Below are 16,853 nucleotides of genomic sequence, written 5' to 3'. Positions count from 1 at the left end.
AAAAAACCCCTAGATCTCTCTCTCTCTCTCTCTCTCTCTCTCTCTCTCTTCTGTTCGTCCTTTATGAGTTTTAGTTTTAAATGATATTAAAGGTTTCTTAGAATCGTTGTGGAGAGACATAGACATGAAGAGGATTATTCACCGTCAACGCTGTGATGAAGAGATAAACCTAATCATCGTATCGCACAGGCTGGCGTTGCGGGTGTTCCTAATGAAATGGTTCACGTGGACTGTGGAGCAATTCGAGAATCTAAACAATTTCAACAACTGTGAATGTCGGGTTGCTCAATTGGGTTCCGGTGGAGAGTACAGCCTCGGTATTAATCATTCCGAGGAAGAATTCATCCAATGGGGACTTTCACCAGAAATGATCGCCGACCAGAAGTGGTATGACTCAAATTCGCCGGAAAATCCTTCACCTGGACCTGCAACTACAATGGAACATCTTTTATCGAGTCACCTTCTTTCCTTCTACCCCAGTAAATCCTTTAGGTACCGAGAGTTACAGCCTAACGTGTCTTCCATTTCTCCAGCCACAATCGAGAACGGGTTAGCCTCCGGCGATGCTACATCCACCTCCAGAGATTTCGACCGCGCCACAGCCAACAAGGGGGATTGGAATGACAAGTGCTCCTGGTATCTCGACACCTTCTTCGATCATCTTTCCTGTAACTCCTCCGACTCCGACGATAATGGTAATCTCCCCTCCGACCAAAATGGGGCAAAGGAAGCAATACCTTTCGCCCCTGCTGTTCCTGAGTAGTTAATCTCTACGCGGCTGATCGTAGTAAAGACAAACACAGAAATTAGATTGGAACTTTGGAAGTGAAAGCAACATCCACAGAAATTAGATTGGAAAAAAAAGGAGTTTTAACTTTAAAAAAATATTTTTTTAACAGATCGGGTCGGATCGGCCAATCCGGATCAGTATCCGATACCCATCTCAGGATCAGTCTGGTATCGGGATCGGTGTCAGCCAAAACCAATCCGATACAGCCAATCCAGCTGATCTGATACCGATACTTGATTCCTTGGCGAGGAGCAATAGAGACACCACAATCTTATCCCTTATGATTTATAACAGAAACGATTAGTGGACGATATCACCCTTAGAATCTATACTTTTTTTGTTTTTTGGGTAACAATATACTCTTTTAGCATTCAAAATGCAAACAATTCAAGAGTCGTACAAATTGTTGGGTTTTTATAGGTTTAATCGATTTAGAATGATGTACATGTTATGTGGCTAATATGATTTGTATTTGTATTCTAAATACTATAGGATTGTTCATATGATTCTATGGAATAGAATTCCTAACACAAAGATCAACAACTTTCAAGTGGCTTCTGGATCCCACCATGTGCTATGGCTTCGTGGCTCTTTTCTACTCTGTCTTTTTTTCCTTTCCTTTCTTTTATATTCTCAAAAATAAAAATTATGCAATTATGTAGGGAAAATATAATTGTAAGGAGTAACCAACAATGAGCCAAGGTGGCTAATGCTTGAGATTTTACCTAACTCTTATTTCTTCAAAAGATTTGATTACCTGATGACCACCATTATCGGATAATGAATTGACAGACTTTAGACTTAGGAAGAAGTTTCACTGAACCATGCGGTGAGATTCATTATGTGATCTTAGGGTCCAAGATCCCATGTCCCCCTCCCCTTACCCCCTCGAATAGCCCTGATGCCATGTGTTGAAAAAAGAGCCACAAGGAAGTCCTTGGACTTATTTTGTTTTTCTCATTCTTTCTTTAACCTTGCTATTTATGTGGTCCATCCCCAAATCCCCCATCAAATGGAAATAAGGTTACCGGCCCTTCACTGTGTGAGATGTTGGCAATAACTTTTGGAATGATAGAAGGAAGTTTCATTCTGTATATTATTTTTTTAATTAAAGTTGAATTCACTATACTGTGTGTATCTTCATTTGCCAAACTGTTGTGTTAAAGGTAAGTAAATATTTAACAATCCTTTTAAGTAAATATTTAACAATATCATCATCATTATCCATGAAAATCTTCAATACCGTAGACGATGTAATGGCAAATAGGGTTGGTTAGCCTTGCATTAGATATGAGTAAAATATATGATCACCTGAAAATGGGGTTATCTTCAGGCTACTTCTGAATTTCCCTGATTTAACGATCAATGTTGTGATTCAATAGGGTATTTTGTATTCTCATGTACATACTCTTTTAAAATTAATGAAGTGTTTCTAAACGGGTATGTCGGAGAGTTGAGACTAGAGAGATGAGACCCAACTGGCTAACTAGCCAAAGGGGCACTGTAAATCTGTAATATTATAATGGAGTCCGCCATCACCGCTCAGATATTCTGCTAAGAAGTCTAAAAGAGAGTCAATTGTTTTGGGCTGGGGAGGATGAAGCAAAAAAAATCCATTATATAAAATTGGAATTTAGTGACTTCCTGTTGGAATCTATTCTGTTAAATTTGTCATATATTTTTTCGGGTGATAGAGCTTTGCCGGTCTAGTGTAGACAACATTAGCGTCCGGGGTCAATGGAAAAATATGCTGAAGATGTTTTCCGAATGGGGTCAACGGGGACCATTTCACACCCTATCTGGTTGTTTATTGACCAGATTGACAGGTTTTTCTTATTTTTTCTTCAGACAAAGGCAAATGCTTCAATAAGATTACAATCTCCCAAAGCTATCATTTATGGGCGGAAGAAGCTATTATCCACCGGACATGAATAGCTCCCCAAATAATTATTAGAGAATACAAGAACTTTTAACGTGCATTTTCCCTTCCCTCTCTCAAATCCATGTAACACTCGCCAGAAACTTGAATCTACGATGATTATAAAGTTTCTTGTTTGACAAGCTGCTTCAAAAATCTATGCATAGACGTCATCCATGCAAGAAACAAGCATATCCATATCAATAAATTCCTTTTCATTGATGTGTATTCTGGAAAAAAGAAAAAAACGAAAGAGAGAGAGAGAGAGAGACGCAAAAAGAGAAATTATCTTGTACCACCCCACTTTGCAAAAAATATCAACTGCACCCCTGATGCATAACACCGTTAACTTAGAACTAGAACACACCCTTTTGATCCTGTTATGTCTCTCTTCATATTCATCTTCTTCATTCCTCCTACCAACAAACACGATAGCCCTGCCCCTTCCCTCAGAACGAAAAAGGCATTTGAAAGTCTTTAGCTTTGCTCTTGATATTGAACCATTTCCTAACCAGAGTCTTGGACCATGAGAGCTTCATTGGAAGGAAAAAGAAATAGAAGAATCAGAAATCTGAAAATTTTAAAGAGAGATAAAAATGAAAAGGCAAAAAAGGCAGAAGCAGAAGAGTACAGGGTAGGGAACAAGAGATCCTAGTAGCATTCTGTCAATACCTCGCTTTTCTTCGAGTTCCCATCTCTCATTGTTTTACCAATTCCACATACAGCTCTCCTAATTAAAAATATTGTACTCCCCTGTTATTTTTGTTAGTAAAGTATTCTCAGTTCTGTTTATAATGAACCCAGAAATAAGTCCAACAATGAGAATCCTTAAGTGCTCATATCTCCGATCTATAGAACAGAAGAAAAGAACAAACGAAGATGAATATAAATGGACTTGAAGGTGCTTCAGGTGTATGCCACAATAAATGAGAAATAGTCTCTAGTTTCGACAACCTACAGTAGAACAAAATAGTACCAGGTAACAGGTGATGAGACAGAGTAAATGGATGCACGGTAATACCAAGAAAACCCAGAAAAAGAAACAAAACCAAATGGAAATGCTCGGGAAATAGTGGACAGGAATCCCAATTTATGGGTTCTCTGCCAAAGAGACATGATGATTAAAGTATAGACTTAGCAATCTGTTTCTCTGGATCTCTGGTTTTCTCAGTCAAAGAAGCTCACTGCCTCATAAGGAGTAAGGACTCAACGACATAAGCAACGATTGGGCAGCATCCTTGCTGAGTTCACCACCAAAAGAGAACCAAAGAAAGAATAGAAAGGAGAAGAGAAGGTCCCAAATTCATAATTGAAAGAATAGACAACATTGTAACACGAGAAAGGCATCTCACACTCAGATCTCTAAGAACAAAACTGTAGAAAGACAAATTTTCTGCTCCAACTTGATTTCAGTAAGAGTAAGAGACTTTTTTTAATCTCTACTAGGTCTACTAGGTCACTATTAATTAACATAGAGAGAGAGAAGCCTTAAACCTGCAACTCAATGTTTTGATCGGTTCAATTTGGGGGTTTTAACATGGCAAGGTAAAACAGTAAGTTCTCAAGGGTAAACATAACATTTAGAAAATATTACACTAGTCGGCATTTGGTTTATGGTTGATGTTCATTGCTTAGGAATCTCAATCATTATACTTTTGGTTTGCATCATACCTGAGTTGTAAATTCTGATTGTTGTGGGATTCTTATTTTCAGTACCCGAGTTATTTCCATTCTAGGGGAAGGCTCTTGGTTTCACATAACTTCCTGAATCGTCAAAAGTTCAGGTTCGATGTATGGTTCCCCAGTGTTGTAGGCAAAGATGCAAATCCAAAAGGTTTCTATGAGCTCCATGGCTACACATACTCCATAGTCCATAGCTTCCATTTTCTTTCTCTCAGAAGTGAGGTGTTCTCAGTAATATAGAGGTAGAAAGACATCTGCTTGAGCTTCTACCAGTCCCACACCTAGATAAAGGTTTAGGGGAATCAGATCACAACTTGTGAACCACGCAGCCAGCATTCCAAGAACGTCAGGCAAGACACTTAAGCTTCGATAATGGAACAATTAAACCAAGGCAGGAGCACCTCAGACAAAATGAAACAAAAATTAAAATACAAGCAATTCCTATCCCCATACACGGTTTTATCTAATAAGAACTCCAGGCTGAGCAGGAGTGCAGGAGAATAACTGACCTAGAACCAAAATGCAAGCAATTTGATGAATGTGCAAATATCTAATGACACCATAAGAGAACTAGCTTCAACCTCACCAAACCTAAAAGTGGGTAAACCTAAGACTTAAAGACCAGACTCCTAAAGTGAGTCCACTGGCCAACATACATTAATGAAGAAGTGTATTCTAATATAGGTCAATAGGTATGCCTCTGAAAATCTGTGTGGATTTGAAAGCCTGATAGATGACTCTAAACTATCTCTTGCCAAAGAGGACAAGATCAAACACTAGTTGGCCCAATAATATTTTCAGGAAAAGCTTATTACACTTCAATCAAACAAGCTAGAATTGCCAGCAGCATCCTTGGCATCCCCACCTTCTGCTCTTGTAATTAAGTTTCTTTTGTTAAGTTAAAGAATTAGAAAAATGCAAGCATATTTAATCTGCTGCAGGTCCCAAAACTTAATAATTATGTAATCCAAGAACTAAAGTACGCCAGTCAACTTTCAAAAACAAAGAAAAGAAAGATTATACACAAAAAAGATTGCCAAAAGAATCTTCCAACACCAATTTTGTCAATCTGATTTGAACAACACTAAACCAAGAAAAGGAAAAAATATTAATCTGGGCCAATCTCCCCATTGCAAAGGTTGATATTTCCCTAAGTTGTACATCTGGAGATTCCAGCATCTCAATCAAAGGTCTGACAGCACCTCTATGTACAATGTACACTTGCAAGACCTGATTATTAAGAAACTACCTTATTTCTTTCCGAAAGGGGACTGGGAGGATACAAACTAATAACAGCAGCCCCTTAAAAGGTTAGAAGCAAGAGATTGGCCAGAAAAAAAAACTTATGGTTAGCAGTGAAAACTTAAAATATAGAAGCAGAAGCCCCCTCTAACTTAGGAAAGGTCAAGAAAAAGAGGATATGATGATTGTTATTCACCTTGCAATCTGAATCCCTTGTAGCAAAGCTGCCTCCCTTTGGCTCTCCCAACAGCAGGAACTATCATCAAACATAAAATTTAGAATCTCTGAAAGAAGGAAATCATTGTTCACAGCAGCTTATGGTAATAACAGCTATACAGCAACTATGGTTAGACCATGTCTAGCTGAACCAACTTGAGAACACACAAAGATGATAAGAGTCCTCCAAAAATAAGAAATACCTTCATCCCATGACAGGTAATAAAGCCCCAGCAAGGAGAACTTCTTTCTTATAGTAGGGAACAAGTGGACCAGATTATCAATGACGCCAACCTGTTCAAGACACAAAAAAATTACTGTAGAAACCGGAATCTAACACTGATGCTGGCCCTATATGCCGAAGACTTTTCAATTCATGAAAGAAATTAATAAAATGAATTCCAGTTCATGCACTCCAAAATTCCAATCCATTCCTAAGTACAGCACTAGATTGTTTGCTAAATTGCGTCTTAGCCTTGTTTAGATCATAAACACATATAAAAATCCCCTTACTAAGCTTTATAAAAGTCATCCACATGGGCCATAATTTTGGTCATTTCAAACATAGACAGTCAACCAAGAGTTTTGGGTGATGTGAGAATCCAACAAGGACTACGTGGCCATAAAATCATATCAGATGTGCAAGAAAATCAATCATAATTGAGTCAAAGGGCCTCGGACCACACTGTATTTACTTAAAATGAGTACATCTTAGTTCATCCAACGAATAAATTTCAAAAACAGAGACTACGTTAGGACAATTAACAAGAGTACATTTCCATAGAGTGGTGCATGAATTACTCTGCAAATAAAGGGATCTTCAGGGATCAATTCACTCAATATCTAATTTCAGAAATTGAAAAATGGAATACATACATTAAGCCATAAGCAAATCCAGTAAGATCAAGCAAGGAATCAAACATGATTGAATGCAATACTAAATAAAAAAAATAAGGCAGTGGACTGTTGGAGACTGACACTGAGTTCAACTCTCTCACCCCAAGCTGAGCAACCACGAGTGGCAGGGTTGTGAGACCCATATGACTCATCCGCCGGAAGCCCACAAGAGCCAACACTGAAACGAAAATCCCCACCAAGCCTCTGGTTGGGCACCTTGGCCCCAAGAGCTGAAAAACAGGGGATTGCATGCCCCCCTTTTGAAAACTCACATTCGTGACTCGCACACATTCGCGACAGATCCCATTCAAGCATTTGAACGAGCACATCACACGAGCAGCAACTGCCCAACAACACAACGCAAGTCAAGCAATTTCCAAACAGAGATGACATCCTTTTCAAAGTAAAGGATAATTGCATGAAATCTTACCAGATTCAAGCCGTTTGTTTAAGTATGGGTCAAGAGGTGGCTTAGGAGTTAACCTTAAGAAAGAATATATAAAAGACTGAACCTGACAGCGTCTCTAATGAACAACAACACGTAGAACATAATGGAATAACGGAGGAGCGAGGGGAATAACGAAGGAGCAGTCTGAAAACCATAACATAATAACGAAGGAGAGAGCCATAACCAACCAGAGGGAATAAGGAAGAAGCCAACAGGAGGGAAAAACGAAGGAGCGAGCCATAACCAGCAAATGGGATGAATAATGAATGCCCCCAAGGAGAAGAAAAAGGCCAAGGAATGACCAGACATATGGAGAAAGGTAAAATAATAATGACGAGAAATCATGATACTAAAAAAATGGAAAAGGAGTGAAAAGACTTCATTAAAGTAAGAAACGAACGAGGAGATATGAAAGGAGAGAAGGAAGATGAAAGATTGACGCAAGAAATGCATAATGAGAATACGCAAAAATGACACCGTCAAAAGAAGATCGGCTCCCCTCGCTTCAGATACCCACCTTTGGGTATCATTAATTCTATTGGTATGGCAGGAAAGACAAAAATAGAAGGAAACAACGTAAATATAAAGACAATAAGGAACAAAAAAATAAGAAATAAAATATGTCAATTTCGACTTCAAAAGCTCCGTAACCCAACACTTGGGTCGCAAATTTATTGATACGGATTTTGACTCGAAATGAATACGCCCTTGAATTTGAGTTGAAGTTGTAGACGGCAGGTTCAGGTTTGTCATGCATTGAAAGATCACAAGGCGTAGCTCTGATCTGAATCGAAGCCGTATACAGCGCAGTTTTGGTATGCATTGAAGCAGCACCTTGCTAAAGAGAACTCTGTCTTCAGTTGTATTTAGCTCGTCAAAGCTTGGGTTTAATAATTGTGAAAAAACAATTGCAGCACTAGCAGACACTGACATATTAAAATGTCGAAGTGAAAAAGCTTCAGCTAAATCTACCATGTCAAAACCTATGGGTAAGAATTTTGATAATTGGTAATGAATATGAAGTTGAATTAGAGGAGAGGCCAGCTTTGGGAGGCATCGAAGCATGTTATGCCCATTAAGTTCAATGCGACGCAGAGATGTCATATTCTCCATTGACCTTGGTAGATTCAGAAGCTCATGGCAAAGTGAAAGATCCAATACTTCCAGTTTCTTTAACAGTCCAACACAATCAGGAAGTACTTTAATATTTGTTCCGGTCAAATAAAGCTCCACCAAAGATTCTTGAAAGTTACCAATGGACTCAGGGATCTTGTTGAGTGAGATGCAATGGCTGAGCATTAACTTTTGGAGAGAACTCAACCTACATATACTGCCTGGGAGTTCTTCAAGAGAGGAGCATCTTTCCAAGCTCAAGTAAACAAGCTCCTGATTCTGCCCAATGGAATCATGTAAATTAACTAAAGAACTGCAATTATCAAGATACAACCTCTCTAAGCGAGGAAATCCAGAGAAGTTGGGAGACTTAGATAGAGATGAACACCAACTGAGTTTAAGAACCTTCAATTGTTGAAACAACTGTCAAGCAAATATATGAAAATAAAAAATTAATGTCCAATATTAATACTCGATTATAAAATATTGAGATAAGAAACGATAAAATGCCACACACCTGATTTTCAGGCCAGCTATTCCAAGCTTGTTTAAATTGGCCATGACTTAAGTCGAGCATACCTAATTCTTCATGACAAAATTCAGCAGATATTTCGTCCAATGGGCATCCGCGCCATCTAAGCCATTTTAACCCAGAAGGAAGACATTGAAAGCTCCCCTTCAAGGTTGCTCCATCGACTTGTAGTAATCTTAGCTTGGACATCTTCTCAAAGCCATTTGTGTGTAAACAAGTATTGTCTTTTGAATTGAAGCTAAGCAAGATACCCTCAACAATTTCATTCCCCTATAGTAGAAAATTATACCAAGTAAATAAAAATAAATAGACACAAAAATTTAAAGGCTTTGGAAATATAGTCCATACTGATTGCGTTTGGTCTTAATGCACTTTATTTCAGTATGTACTGAAAATATTATATCACATGCTAACCAAGAGTAAGAGCATAGGGAAAATAAAAATAAAAAGATACATGTAATTAGCTTTTACCTTACCACCATGTAATATTTTCATGATTATGTCACGAGACCATAACCTGCTTTGCATACCAGGTTCCGTAGGACTTTGATTGTAGACGATTGCCCTTCCCATGTCACGAATCTGATTGTGCATCCACAACTCTTTCGACTCATTAAACCTTAAGAGGGATTTTCTCTTGAGACCTTCCATTCGGCATCTCGGTTCAAAACCACAAGCTTCCCATATGGAGATTACAGTTTCTTCCTTCTCTCCTATGAAAAAGCAAGCAGCATCGAGAAAAATAGTTTTCTCAATATCATCTTGTAGATTATCGTAGCTTATTTTTAACTTTCTATAGACATCATCATGAGGAATTTGTTTCAACTTCCGATGCATGCTTTTCCATACTTCTTTATCTTTTGTGAAAGATAAATTAGAACCCAAAACCTCCAAGGCTAAGGGCAAGCCTCCTGTAGTGCATACTATATCAACTGAAAGCTGCATATAATCATCAGGAGGATGATTCGTTGAAAAAGCATGTGAGCTGAAGAGTCGAAGACTTTCTTCCTTATTCAATTCTTTGGGCTCATATATTTTTCTACTATTTTTAATAACTCCACATAAAACGCTCTGATCTCTAGTTGTTATGATTATCTTACTTTCTGGGCCAAACCAATTGAGATCACCAGCCAATGCTTTTAATTGGTTATGATCACCCACATCATCAAGCATGAGAAGAGTATCTGTTTTTTCAAGAAATTTTTTTATCAAACTTGATCCTTCTCTAGAATTGGATATTTTAATTTTTTCCCCAGAAATCTTTTGCAAAATTATCTTTTGCAAGAAAACCATACCATTTGGTTGTGATGCTCCCTCTCCAATGTTTTCAAGAAAACAACTCTTACTAAAGTTTCTAAAGATGCGATTGTATACGGTTATCGCAATAGCTGTCTTCCCGATGCCACCCGGACCACATATCCCTAGAAATTGAACATCCTTAGAACTGATATTTGAATATAGTAGGGATAACACAGATTTTACCCGGGATTCCAAACCGACAGGGTGTTTAACACCAATCAGAGGGACCATATTCAATCGGATCCAAGCTTGTTGAACAACTGAATTCACTAACTCTGATAGATCCCTGCAATTAGTTCATCGAAAAAAGGGAAGTCACAACTCACGATTCAATTGGAAGTGAAACTCAAATCGTAAATTAAAGAAAATATGAAGAAGTGGTTTTGAGGGGACTGGGACTTACCCATCCTGGAAAACCCATCCACTCTTGTCTCCCACCGCTCGCAAAGCTTCCTTCCATCTTCTCAGAGTTTTAAGTGCCTCCTTGCCATGTCTGTGAGGCGAAATCTCAAAACAACCAGTTTGATTCTTAACGTCCGATGTCCTGACCTTGAAGAAAATGGGAAAAATGACTTGCCCATTGGTTCTATGACATTCTACCATCTGAGCAAGCTCCTTGAGGCACCAACTACTCTCTGTGTATCTCTTAGAGAAGACAGCAATCGAGAGGTCTGAGACTTTTATTGCTTGGAGAAGCTCCCCAATATCTTCTCCTTTCCACAGATCTTTGCTGTCAATGAAAGCATGAATTCCTCGAACCTTGAAAGCATTGTAAAGGTGGCCAACGAAGGTATCGCGGGTGTCTTCCCCTCTGAAGTTGATAAACACATCATAGCTTGTAGATCCAACCCGTGACGCCATGAAGACCAAAGTTGCAGATAGAGAGATGTTGTGTCTATGGTTTTGTTAAGGAGCTCTAATCTTGTGCGAATTGATTGACATTGGGTGAAGAAGATAAATGATTATTGGAAAAATGCTTCCCTGCGAAAGAGAAGAGAAAAGTGAGAGGAACAGGAAATTCTATAGTGAACGCGCTAAACATCTTTCGACCTTTCGGTGGTAAAAGATTTGAAGAAAAAAAAAAGGATGTAAAGAAAAAAGTTACGCGTAAGTTCCGTGTCGTTGTAATGTTGTAGGAGAGAAATTAAAGTAAAAGAAAGTAAAATTAGAAACCAGAGATTGACAGCGAGGAATAATAGAGACGACACAATCTTGGATTTAAATCCTCTGCAATTCTTCTTCATCTTGCAATTCTCATGCAATATAGAAGTAGATGCTATTCAGATCGATTTAAGAACCGAGATGATGATGATGACTACCCAACCCGTACAGAGGGGTATTTTAAAATCGTGAAACCTAACTTTACTTTCCTCCTCTTCTTCTTCTTCACTCTCTGTTATCTCTCTTCTCCTCTCTTGCACGCTCTCTCTTCTCTCTTAACGAGCTCTATCAACTGCAAAACAACTCACCCTTGAACTGGGGCAGGTGAAAGATTGGCCGTGGCATATCCAACCGAAAGAGATCCAGATTTCTCAATTACAGTGCTGGAACAAGGATTTGCTGGCAGCAAGTTTGGAATGTTCCCTTGACATGGTGACCTAGGAGAGAAAAAGGGGCGACTGAATTGCAGAAACGAATGCTGACGAAGAAGAAGAGAGATTACTTGAAGTTGCCCCAAACTTGGAGCTTTCTTGTCGAAGCTCCATATGTCCATCTTATACAATCTCGCCCCACCACTCAAAAAATGTGAACTTCCATGCATCCTATACCAGAAAAGGAGACCTGAAATTGAGAAATGCATCCGGTAAGCAAACCAACTTCACAAGCACCAGGAGAAAAAAAAAAAAAAAAAAAGGGAAAACAAGCAAAAATCAAATACTCCTTCGATCCTATTATTCTCAAGGCAAACAAAATGATCTTAACTTTATAACGAAGATAGAGCTCGTTAAGAGAGAAGAGATAGCGTTTTTCCTATTTCATTATAGCGTTTTTCCTATTTCATTCGTTTTGCTTTTGCTATTTAAGTTCTTGATCCATTTTTGTCCCTTTTCGTTTCCTTGTTTGATCAGCACTTTATTTCAACGGATCTTTTTCGTTTTACTCAGAATTATGATTTTAATACCTGGGTTTTATATGTATGCTTGTCTTAGTGGCTCTTCATGTCCAATCTAGCTAGTAGAGTATTTCCGTAGATGATCAAGAAGCTTTTTTTCTTGGTTGTTGACAAGAGGCTGATGTTCCCCTCCGTCTCATTTATTAATTGCATCCATAAATTCCGGTTGTGCTTATTGAAGTAGATATGGTTTGAATGATTCTCTCTTTCTGTGTCTTCTTCTTCCTCACATAAGCACGGGCTGTTCCTTGACCGTTCTGGGCATTAGATTTCTGGCGTTGTAGACTTCAACGATGTGCTCCCCACCAAAGACTTCTTGTGTGTTTACCTTTGCAGGACAGTTGTGTTGGTATACGATGTCTTGCATTCTGTCACAGTTTAATTCGGAAAATATTAGTGCAACACCTCAACAAGTAGGACAGCGGTCCCGTTAGCCGATTAGTTCGAATTTTTTATTTGAGGGCAGTTGTGTATTTTCAGATTAGGGTTTTTCACTATATATTTGTAACAAGGGTTTCTTTCTCTGCAATGCAAGTAACACTGAGAGATGTGAATGACGAGTGTTGTAACTCTATTCTCCATTGATAATGAAACATACCAAACCTCGTAAATCTGTGTGCATTACTTGTTCTTTTTTTTTCATTATCTTCTGCATCGTTTTAGGGTTGCATTTCTATAAGTTGCACTGTTATTTCTATCAAAAATTGACAAGATTTTTCAATTTATCAAAATGGTCTTTTGAGTTTTAAAACTAACAACAAACTTACACCGTGTTAGACGTGGTGTTAGACATAGGGAAAGGAGGCGTAATTCGTTTAAACCATTGAATCCACGTGTAATTTTGATGAACTACAGGAGAGGGGACATAATTTTCCCTTTAATCAAATATCCCTACCAAGCAGCTGACTTGTAATTAGGTGACTACGTTGCAAGTGACCAGGCAGTAGGTGATGAAGATTCAGATAACTTTCGAGTTATACAGAGGGATTGGCTTTTCAAAGCACCATAGGAGCCCAAACACAAGAGTCATATGCAAAATAGGACAAAAAACAAAGAAGACAAGTATGATTGAAAAAAAAATAATAGGTAAAACCCCAACATAAGAACACTAATCGAATTATTTCAACAATCGAAGCAAAGACGAATACCCAAAAAACACGTAAGAAGTGGATAACTTGCAGAAGGAATCAGCTGTGGGTGTAGCTGTAGAATCAAAAGCTACAGTCTATGTATAATGCATTTCACAGAGAGAAAACACCCCCAACACCCTTTTTCTCTATCCTTTCTTCTCCTCCTCCTCCTCCTCCTCCTCCTCCAACGAAGGAACACCACTCCCTCCTCCCCTACAACCCCGCCCCCTGCCCCACCCTCCTCTCACCAAACTCACGTCACACCATAGCTATTCACCCTCTCCCCCCATCCCCTCTCCCTTTTTATCTCTTCTCCTCTCTGCAGAGAGGATAATCAACTGTTGCTCTCTCGAACTGGCTTACGCTTCTTGACTGGAACAACTCATTTACGGGGATAAGGGTGCATTGACTTCCGTTTTGGACGGGGGAGGAATCTCAATTGGGCTTCACAGTGCATTGCTGCACTTCGACTCCTAGACCACATGTGAACCAAGAAGAGGCAGAAAAAAAAAATGAGCAACACACATTTTCTAAAGCAAAAGACCCTCAGAAGAATGTTTACATGCCTTTCTATGATGTACATAGTATGATAGAAAATAGGTACTGAGATTAGAACCTTAGAGAAAAACTTCTGAGCATGGCCTCGAATATGAACAACAGTCTTTGTGTCCACATGTTCTGCATAAAAACAGAGGACTTTCAAGATCTGGACTAAAAATAAGAGAAGTTGAAAATTGCTTCAGGAATCTCCAAACTTTACTTAAGTTAACCTTCTGTCCGATGCCAAGCACGACCATACAACTTTAAGGCTTCCAGGAACTTCTTATGTTCCTCCTCTGTCCATATTTCTCGATGATTTGTGATTGTCACCTATTAACAAAACAAAGAACAATAAGCGTCCAGAAAAGAGTAAAGCAAAAGAAGTTTGCCTATCTGATACCAATTCCTTGTAACCCCCCACCCAAAAAAAATAAAATAAATAAATAGATAAATAAACTATTCCTAAATAATTTGTATAGGTCCTTATCAATCTTTCCTGTCAAAAGAACCAAATGAATAATCAACATTACTAAACCAGCTGCTTATGCTGAAATTACCTTCCAACTGTCTAATTTGTTTCTATGTGCGACATGTGTGTTCTAAAAAAAATAATTTGTTAGATCAAACACTAAGAAACACGAAAATAAAGAGACAATAGATATGTACGACACAGAGATTTAACGAGGTTCACACACAAGGGTGGTGTGCTACGTCCTCGGGCGAAGAAGAAAATGATTCACTATGCAGAAGAGAGATTACACCCTAGCAGCGGTGAGGAAAAACTCGCCCTGAAACCTTAGCTGCGTGAAAACCCTAGAATACAATAACTTTCTCAACAAGCAATAGTACATTATATATACTTCAAAATCGTGGGTTGACCCATCGGGTCGCGGTTGATCTGGTCGAACCATACCGCGGGGGCTACGCCCCCGCACCCCCATACAAGATTAGTGATGGGCTCCAAGCTTGAGCCTATCAGCCCAAGCCCTCTATTTCCATCACAGATCTCAGAAAATTTTCCCATTTAGGTCGCCACCAAAATATGTCGAATCGGGTCAATCTTCAAAACGGGTCAAGAATTCGAGACAAACTTAACATAATCGAGATTAAATTAATAGCCAGTCTTGAATAATGGACACGGATGAATCCCATCTCATTGTACCTTGTCGTTCGTCTTTTACATAATGTTAAGGAACAATAATTCCAACTTTTTTTTACCCAAAAAAATAATTCCAACTTTTCAGGTGATGCATCTCTATTAAGTTTATGGGTGAACATAAAAGAAGATGAAGTTCAGTTAAACTAGACAACAGCTTTGGTATGTATCGAAGCTTGGCATATCCACTAAATTGAATGTAATGCAAAGATGTCATATTTTCCAGTGACCTTGACAGATCCACCACTAGCCTACCACAATTTGAAAGAACCAATACCTTCAGCTTTCAACCAAAAAATAATTACCTTCAACTTTAACAATCCAACTCCATCAGGTAGCTTTAACTCTCCGTGTGACTTGTAACTAGTGAGAATGAGACTCTGAAGAGAACTCAGCCTACACATGCTGTTTGGGCGTTTCACAAAAGAATAGCAATACCCCAAGTCCAACTGAATTAGATGTTGGAGTTGTCCAATGGATTCGTGTAGAGTAGCCAACTTTGTGCAATAATCAAAATATAACCTCTCTAAGCGAGGAAATCCCGAGAAGTCCAGGGACTCAATTAGAGATGAACACCTACTAAGTTTAAGAACTTTCAATTGTTGAAACGACTGTCAAACAAAGAGATAAATATAAAATATTAATGCCCAATATTAATACTTGAATTATAAAATGAGAGAATAGATGATAAATTCCACACATGTACTTTATTTTCAAGCCAGCTATTCCAAGCTTGTTTAAATTGTCCACCACTTAAATCAAGCATAACTAATTCTCCATGATAAAATTCAGCAGGTATTTCATCGAATGGGCATCTTCTCCATCCGAGCCAACTTAACCCAGAAGGAAGACACATTGAAAGCTCCCCTCCAAGGTTGCGCCATCAACTTGTAGTAATTTTAGTCTGGGCATTTTCTCAAAGCCATGTGTATGTAAACAAGTGTTTTCTGTTGAACTGAAGCTAAGTTGGATACCTTCAACCATTTCATTCATCTACAGTAGAAAATTAGTTTGAGTAAATAGAAATTGATAAGACATAAATATGCAGAGGCTTTGTCAATGTGATTTGGTCCTAATGCACTTTATTTCAATATCTACTTTTATATTAGGATCACATGCTTACCTAAAATAAGATCACAAGAAAAATAAAAATAAGAAGAATCATATAATTAGATCTTACCTTACCACCTATTAATACCTTCATGATTACGTCACGGGACCATAGCTTGCTTCTCCTACCAGGTTCCATAGGACTTTGGTTGTTGACAATTGCCCTTCCCATGCTTTGAATCTGGTCGTGCATCCACAACTCTTCCGATTTATTAATCTTTAGGAGGGATTTTCTCTTAAGAACTTCTATACGACATCTTGGTTCTTCAATGCCACAAGCTTCCCATATGGAAATTACATTTTCTACCTCCCGTTTTGCAAAAAAGCATGCAACATTGAGAAACATGGCTTTCTCAATATCATTTTGCAGATTATCATAACTTATCTTTAACTTTCCATAGACATTATCATGAGGAATTTGTTCCAACAACCGATGCATGCTTTTTTCCATATTTCTTTGTCTTTGTTGATAGATATATTAGAACTCAAAACCTCTAAGGTTGAGGGCAACCCTCCCGTGGTGCTTACTATATCAATTGAGTGCTGCATATAATCATTAGGAGGTTGTTCATCTGAAAAAGCATATTTACTGAAGAGTCGAAGACTGTCTTCCTCATTCAATTCTTGAGGCTCGTATATATATTTCTCTTATCTCCAAGAACTCCC

At 38.4% G+C, this 16,853-nt stretch overlaps 1 protein-coding gene across 1 annotated transcript in view; it reads right to left on the bottom strand.

Moving 5' to 3' along the window:
* Positions 1–5,838: 5,838 nt before the first annotated feature.
* Positions 5,839–16,853, bottom strand: part of LOC122063429 — a 25,373-nt gene continuing 14,358 nt past the window's right edge. Inside the window, exons 11-21 of the mRNA XM_042627139.1 lie at positions 16,258–16,578; positions 15,383–15,688; positions 14,152–14,251; positions 13,998–14,059; positions 10,542–11,035; positions 9,311–10,424; positions 8,825–9,109; positions 7,177–8,730; positions 6,848–7,089; positions 6,053–6,143; positions 5,839–5,889 (exon numbers count right to left, since the gene is read on the bottom strand). Coding sequence (XP_042483073.1) covers positions 7,231–8,730; positions 8,825–9,109; positions 9,311–10,424; positions 10,542–11,035; positions 13,998–14,059; positions 14,152–14,251; positions 15,383–15,688; positions 16,258–16,578 — 4,182 coding nt within the window. The 3' untranslated portion in view covers positions 5,839–5,889; positions 6,053–6,143; positions 6,848–7,089; positions 7,177–7,230. The remainder of the gene's footprint in view (positions 5,890–6,052; positions 6,144–6,847; positions 7,090–7,176; positions 8,731–8,824; positions 9,110–9,310; positions 10,425–10,541; positions 11,036–13,997; positions 14,060–14,151; positions 14,252–15,382; positions 15,689–16,257; positions 16,579–16,853) is intronic.

The sequence above is a fragment of the Macadamia integrifolia genome, chromosome 2 (genome assembly GCF_013358625.1).
Source record: "Macadamia integrifolia cultivar HAES 741 chromosome 2, SCU_Mint_v3, whole genome shotgun sequence".
Lineage (NCBI taxonomy): Eukaryota > Viridiplantae > Streptophyta > Magnoliopsida > Proteales > Proteaceae > Macadamia > Macadamia integrifolia.
Note: the sequence above shows the minus strand (reverse complement) of the source record. Positions and strands in the feature narration are given on the sequence as shown.